This window comes from Mytilus edulis, chromosome 12 (genome assembly GCF_963676685.1).
Source record: "Mytilus edulis chromosome 12, xbMytEdul2.2, whole genome shotgun sequence".
Classification (NCBI taxonomy): domain Eukaryota; kingdom Metazoa; phylum Mollusca; class Bivalvia; order Mytilida; family Mytilidae; genus Mytilus; species Mytilus edulis.
In genome coordinates this window covers 21,296,577-21,304,850 of record NC_092355.1, presented here as the reverse complement: position 1 = coordinate 21,304,850, position 8,274 = coordinate 21,296,577, and the positions used below count along the sequence as shown (strand labels likewise).

The following is an 8,274-nucleotide window of genomic DNA, read 5'->3' as shown; positions in this document are numbered from 1 at the left end:
ATTTTGGCAATTTCCTGATAATTAATTTGATTCGATTTGAAAGCTCTCATATTATGCAATAATTGAATGTTGGACTTTTAATTGAATAATTTAAAGGACACGTTATAACGGACATTTATAAATACATGGGGAGCAATTTAATTCTAAAGTCATTCGAAACATATTACATCTACCTTTAATATATGTATCAAATGCAACAAATATGAATACGTTTTATATACTTGAATGACTAAGTTTTACTCTAAAACAATTTTACATAGACTTTATTTTAAAAGAAATCATCTTTTTTCAATATTTTACCATTTACTGCTGTTAAATTATTGTCTCTAATTTCTGAGTCTAATTATGAGGGGACAACTTAACTAAACATGTCCTACGAGATAGGCTGACCATTTTGTCAATGTTAAACCAATTGTATCTTATAATTCAGATATCAAATGAATGAGTCTTGGTAAAGATGGATGACATTTTCAAGCAGAAATCAAACGATATATTTTCAAAAAAAGTCATCGACGTATTTGAGAACAAATCAGACAACGATATACTGGCACCTAGAAGTGGCGATATAGATGTCTTTGAGACGAGAGAAGATATCTTTGAGAACCCAGGATATCAGGCTAACATTTTCCCCGGAGACAAAGAGACAGAATATCATGAACCAAAAGTAAAAGATAAACCACTTCAGGTATATGTTCTTAACAGAATAAACCACTTCAGGTATATGTACTTAACAGAATAAACACCTTCGGGTATTTGTACTTACTAGAATAAACCACTCAATGTATATGTACTAACTAGATTTGACTGTTTAGTTGTGTTGTTTCGATTGATATCTTATACTGAGTCTATACTTGAGAGAGGACCTGTTTGCATTTCCGCTGAACCTCAGATCACACCAATGTTTGGCATGGGTTTCATGTTTTGTCAGTATTTAGTTTGTTCGGTGACCTAAAGTTGTTAATTTCTGTGTCCCCTGGGCTCTTGTTGAAAGTTGTCTCATTGGCAATTATACTTATATCTTCTTATTAATATGTATTTATTCTTACAGGTTGCAGATATACTATGCCATGGAAAGTTCCGAAAGAACAGATGTCATGCCAAGGTCATACAAAGGACACTTGAACTTTATATGAAAGGAGAAGATAAAAACATGAAAAAGAAACCGTTTGCAGTCAAACCGAAGAGAGTGACAATTCAGGATGATTTGGAATGGTAGGAATTAAATCAAACCTCGATGGAAAAGTTACTCACAAGTAAATGAAATCGTCCAAGTACACATTGCTGTATCAAATTCGGACATTGCAAGGGGTAATGAAACAACCAATCCAAGATAACATCTATATTTGCAGTCGAGATAATAATCAGCCGTTTTGTCAAAAGTCGGAAAAGAATTATATGTGGTTCCGCAATTTAGTTACATGACTCCAATATAAATTAATGATGAACTGCACATATGTTGCTAAAAATTGCAGACCCGCTATATATTATTTGAAGTGTAATACATAACTCTTTGTTTATAGAATTACAACAGTTCATGTGATTATTGTTTACATGTGCTTTGTGAAGTGTTAGAAAATATAGAATTTTCAAATATTATAAAACTATATGTTTAAAATTTTCTGGTTTTTTCAAAGATTATTTTAGTTGAGACAATATTGCAGATAAGGAACAAAAATGGCTGTAACAAATTAATACACAATATAACTAATTCAAAGTGATTTTTTTCGGTAGGTGTAAGAATAACGTCAATAACTATGATAGTATCACAGATGTTTTATAAACTTACCGTTCTATACTATAACAGAACAGAAAGTTGAAGGAAAAAGAAAACATTTCTTCAGTTTTAATAAAACAATATTGTACGTAAAATTAAAAAAAAAATATATATATATACATTAAACACTTACACTTTTGCAGTTTGATGAAAAATGTACACAACTATTCAATGATGAACCTATAGTTGTCGAAAGGAAACATAAACGTGTAGGAAAAATGCTTGCCAGATCAATGATTTAGATTACAATATAACATAGACAGTTTAACCCGTTGTGAGGGCAGATCATTCAAAGTATCGGTTGATGAAACATTTATATATATAGATAAAGTTATAAATGTATGATTAATCTTTATACTTGTTATATTAAAGTAATGCATCTTATGATGAGCATCCCAATGTATATCTGCCCGAAACACTCAAATATTGTCGAGTCATATCAAGCAATATGAGTTGTTTGATTGCATGGACATTTCAATAACAAAAAAGATTAACATGTATCAACCATAAGACCTAACGTCCATTTCACATTTCACTTTATCTCATATAAGTTAGTTGATGAACTTTAATGAAAAAGGTTACTTGGTCTTATACAATATGGAAACTGCAAACATCTGGATCAACTGCTGCGTCTACATATACTCCATTTACCTTTTGAATGAAGATTTGGATCGCTTCATACCTACAAAACCCTTAAGATGAAATGGCATTTATTACAACCATCATACTACTAGTAATTTATAATTAATACATTTATATTTCATATGAATATTCAAATACGAAGTCTTTATTACTGACGCATCTAACAGCGTATATAAGATAAGCACAGGCCATCTTTTGTTGAGCATTGATATAGTTCATATAATGTAATAAAAGGGGGGTAAAGTTACTTATTTTGCATCATAAATTTCAAAATACATTTGATGCAATTTAAATATCTAATCTCAACGAAATGTCCAATCTTATGTCTGTACTATTTGTTTTTATTACCTTTATCCCAAATATATTTGGGTCTTTTTCCTTTGAGCCTCGTTCTTGTCTGATGACATTTGACTGTTTCAACCCTACACCAGCAACAGATTACATTGCCATCAAATATGAATACAAATTCAAACACAAACTTGTTAAAGGTTATTTATAGATGCATTCAATAAAGAAAGCCCCTTTAATCCGTTGCTTTAAGAATATATATGAAAATGTAGAAATCTATTTGCAAAATATAAAAAAAAACAATAATTGTGAAGATATACATAACAGTTAGAGAAACAATTATTTTCTAGAGTTATCTTCCTTTAAACGTATAATCTTAATTTTTAAGAGTAAAAAACTGAGGAACAATGTTGAATTTTCACAGGACATATGCATAATTTGTCCAACTAAAGGTATAGTTATTTGCATGCTTTCCAATATCTTTTCATGTACCGATTCTTAACAATAAATCAAAAGTCTTTGGAATGACTTTCTTTTATCATGATTTAAAAATGTAGGCCTTTTTGAAGCATTAAAGCGATCGATGTATGCTGTTCTGAAAGAAATTACTTACTAAAATCAATTTAAACAGTTTACCTGATTTTTTTAACGATTGTAAATAGCTTAGTGACACTTCAGAATCAAATGTTCTTGAAAATTATCTCTGACAAGATTTGTATCTATACTTAATATACTTCTATAGACTTTGAAAGACCTGGACGGTCCTTTATGCTATCATCGGTAGTCTTTTGCAATGTTCTTTGCAGATCAATCTGGTGATACAAAGTAATACTTTGAGCCCACTGTACAATGCGAAGACAAAAAGTTTCCACAAATTTCGTTTGATGTCATTGGTATCTTTGTGTTTGCTAAAACCATGTTATGAAGATTGAAATATCAGGACGGTCTAGCCTGAAAGTTATTTTGAAAATCATACCAAATAAATGTAACTGGTCTTTTTTTTTAGCTTTCCATACTTATATCTTTGTTCATTTTCTGATATTACTAAAGTGTCCGTTTGATTTTTATATATTGAGATATATTATACAATTTTGATTTAATTTCGCTAACAAATATCTATAAATTACTAAAACAAAATATGTTGTTTACACAACTAACGATAACTTTGAGTAATCACACATTAATTTTTAAAATCTCTTCTTTCTTTTGTCACAATTTGTCTAAAGTATCCCGGCAAAAAAATGTAAGGACTCGATAATATATAATATTTAGCAAGGTGGTTGACCACCTACAGACATAAAAACAGTCGAACATGTGTTTGTGCAAGGTAATATTTTCCGTTCTAGATTAACTGAGCAAAAAGTAAAAATACATTTGAAAATAATGAAAACGTTAACACTACATGTACCTCAAATTTATTCAGTTTTTCACTTTTCATTTTGTTTTTCAATAATTAACAAACCGGTCGCTAATTCCACACAGATAAGTTCTTTTAATTAAATCCGAATACCCCCCTTTACATAAAAAAAATGATTGCAGTGCGACTTACCTCAATTTAATATTCCACATATTTTGCATCACAATATTTGGAGGAAAAAATAAGGGGTAAGATTAATCAATTTTATTGTGTATGAAATTTTGATTTTTTACGAAAGTAAATATGTATTAAATTGAAGAAGAGTGCGTTCTAAGTAAATTGTAAGTTACACATACAATTTTTCAAAAAGGCAAATACGATTATCGTGATATTAAACATTTTAAAAGTAACTGTGTATAAAGACAAGTTCAAAGAGGCAAAATAAAAAGCTTAATAATCGAAGTTTTTCGCTTGTACTATAATTGTTGCAATCATGCGATATATGTTTAGTTAATGTTTTAACCTTGCCAGATTGTTTGTGTAATAATGTTACAATATTCAATACATCCTTATTTGAGATTTCAGAAATAATATAGGAGGCTCCCTTTGTATTTAACCATGAGAAGTGTATTAGATGTACACAATAACGATATGTGATAGTCACGCACTTATTCTAAAATTTCAGTCTTAAATATTTCCTTATGATTCATTGTTACATAGATTGATATAGGAAAACCTCAACAGGTAATTTTATTTTGAATCCTCTTTATTTGTTTAAGAAGAACAGAATTTACTGTGAGGGAAAATTTATTTTTTTCTAGTTTTAACCAAATTATCTGTTTAAATCAATTGCATCTTATTTAAGAATTACCAATTTTCTAACACTAAAACAAGGTCGATGTTGTCTCTTCAAAGGTATCACCATCATAGATGTCAGCACTTGACACGAATAATCATTGATACATGCATTGTAATGTTTATAAATTAACTATATTCCAAAATTGTAATTTGTTTGAAATATTTTCTTCTGCAGTAATATATAAGGGTGTACATTCTGATTTAGCAAAATCTTGCGGTAATTTTGGTCTTCAAATTCTTACTTTATTTTTTCTTTAAAAACTTTTGTTGATTAGAGCGTCACCGATTATTTCTTTAGTACACCAACGCAAGTTTATAGTACAAATATAAAAGCCTAATGTTTTGATGAGATTTCTTTTTAATTTCATTGAAAAGAGGGGCTAAAGATACCAGATGGACCGTCAAACTCGTAGATCGAAAATAAACTGTCAACCCCATAACTAAATAAGAAAAAGACAAACAGACAAATAATAGTACACAACACAAAACTAAAGAATAAGCAGCACGCAACCTACCAAAAATTAAAGGTGATCTCAGGTGCTCCGGAAGGGTGAGAAGATCCTTCTCCACATGTGCTACCCATCGTGTTGCTTATGTTATTACAAATCCGGTAAATAGTCTAATTCGGTAGGTCAAATTCGTAAAAAGGGAATGGGATTTTAGTTACGACATAAGGAGCATATCAGATATCGACGGTGAAACTATTATTCCATAATGGTAAACCAACTCGTGATGGTGTCCGTAAAATTTTTGAAGTCATCATTTGGACCTCTTGGTTTAATAACTTCCCTTGGAGCTACAACCCTTTATCAGGAAAATCATAAAAGAACATACAAGGCCTGGAAAATCTATCAATTTGAAGATATATTCTCCGTTTGCAGGCGCTGTTAAATTGTTGCTACAACAAAAACAAAAAAAATGGAAAGTTCACAATTGTGAAAATAAGTTTTGTTTTCAAATGACCCTCATTGTCAATTTCTAGATGTAAGTCGAGATATAAGAAAGCCTAAACTCTTTCTGTCTCGACTTCGATGGGATAGATGCGTTCAACATAGTCACCAAAGTTTGAATTATTTAACGAGGGAACATCATCTATATAGCGGAAGTAAATTTAAAGGATATTGCTAACTTCTTATCCTTCTTCCCAAAACGTTCCTTATGACGATAGCCTCATTATAATAAAGGCAAGAAGAGGGTCACAATTGGTTCACATTGGTATGACAACAGTCTGTTAAAAAACTCGTCCTTCAAACGTAACAAGTGTGTTGTCAATTAAGAAGTCAAGCATCTTGATAATGTCAGTTTCAGGGAAGTTTTTCTTTGAATCGAAGTAATTCTTTACAAAGTAGGATGTGTCCCTTCCTCAGACAAGACACTTGTGTCTACGTTTTCCATTCTTTTAAAGAAACAAAGCAATACGTACTCTTTCAATTTGTCTTTTAGTTTGGAATGGGGAATACTTGTTGTAAGATGAAAGAGACTTAGAATGTATGTACTCTAAGAATATTTGGAATTTTTAGTATCCACATCTGTTAATCTCCATCTCTAAAATAGGCAGTTCAACAAAAACTTTTAAACCCCCGCTTTGATTACTGATAAAATAGATGTTTTTAGTAATTAAGAAAGGTATCTGTACATAATTGATACATGATTTAAAGTAATGTGTTTCATTTTTGAATGTTTTATATTATTTACATTTCATTATTTATATAATACCGATTAATTCATGTATAATTTGTATATGAGGAGAAAAATACATATAATTTCAAATTACTCTTTTTTATGGTTTTAAAAGAAGAAATATTGACTTCAAGGTACCTTTTGTCTAACATTCTAAATCTAAATTCGAAACAAACATTTGGTGACAAAAGGCAATGACAAATGCATGCACGAAAATTGAAAAAAATCGAATTCGACTATAAATGTCACGTACATAATTCTTCGAAAGTTTTGGTGTATATAAAAGAGATATCCACGGTTATCTACAATTTTTTATTCCTAAGAATGTCTTAGTGTTATATTTATCTCCTAACCTTTCTTATTTATAAAATGAAGGTGATGGAAAGTTTTACTTTTTCTTCTATTCAAAAATATGTTGGTCAAGAAATAAGACCATTTTGAGTGTTGGTGACTAATTATAAGACGTTATACTGATGACATTGTTTGAAACATGTGCTTTTGTGTAAATGATAATTAAGAAATAATATATGTAAACTTTACAAAACATAGATAGTTAAGACTAAAATATCAATATAATATGACTATGTATGCAGTAAAACATTTAAAGGAAAATAATCAAATTCACATGAATTCAAACAAAGTTAAACCAGATGCACCAGTATTAAGGTTAGCATCTTTGTCATCGCTGTCCATCCCCGTTATTTTGTATTCAATGCACCCAGCCAATCCAGGAAAGCGGATTTGGAATCTTTGCTTGATTTTAAAAATCGTATATTAAAATCAAAATACATTGATTTCACATTTCTAAATGTTTTGTTAATGTCTAGAAAAGTATGGTCTTAAGTTGTTTACTCTAACTACATTAAAAACGGTTCTGCAAACAAAAAGTCCATGACCGCAAAGCGGTCACCTCTATAAATAGATTTCAATTGATATTTGATGATGATGACATAACTGCTTCTTGTGTCAGAATACAAAAAAGTAGAGTCTACCTATCAATTTGCCTGATTGTAATAATAGATTAAATTTTACAAAACTAATATATTAGATATTTGTAATTTTGCTTGGGTGAAATGACTTTTTATTTGTTACAACCATTTTAGATTACTTTTGACGGCCAATTACTACACGATCAAAACTCTGAACATAGAGTAGTTTTTTTTAAAGTACGCTTGCTTGCAATTCGGTTCAAGGAAACATATATTTTACGGTTTGAAAGTGCTATATACCTTAAAAACATTTTACATTTTTGCAGAAACATATACGAAATAATCTTGCCTCCTAAATACATGCAAATATGAAAGTAGTTTGCATTTCATTGATGAATGGATGTTAGATTTTCATCAAATTTTTTCAATGAAGGAAGTATTGATTTATGAATATCCATTTTAAATATATCCTTGTAACTTAGAAATTGATAGGGTGACAAAAGAAGATGTTTAAATTTATTTTAAATTGTGTTCATTTTTAAAGAACAATTTTCAAACGTTTTACCTTGTTTCCTCTCTACTTTGCACTTATATATTTCTTGTATCAACATTGCATATTTAAACTACATTAATGAGAAAATAAATCTTACTTTGATGGGTTTTATCTGATGTGTTTAAACATTTATTTTTTGTATTATACATACAGTTACGATTAAAACTGAAGTTTCAATTTTGCATTAATTGTT

General features: G+C 29.7%; 1 protein-coding gene across 1 annotated transcript; it reads left to right on the top strand.

Moving 5' to 3' along the window:
- Window positions 1–439: 439 nt before the first annotated feature.
- LOC139498002 (uncharacterized) lies at window positions 440–1,322 on the top strand. The gene is made up of 2 exons (XM_071286291.1): window positions 440–685; window positions 1,049–1,322. Exons 1-2 carry the CDS (start codon window positions 458–460, stop codon window positions 1,214–1,216), a joined length of 396 nt encoding a protein of 131 aa, XP_071142392.1. The 5' UTR covers window positions 440–457; the 3' UTR covers window positions 1,217–1,322.
- Window positions 1,323–8,274: the final 6,952 nt, after the last annotated feature.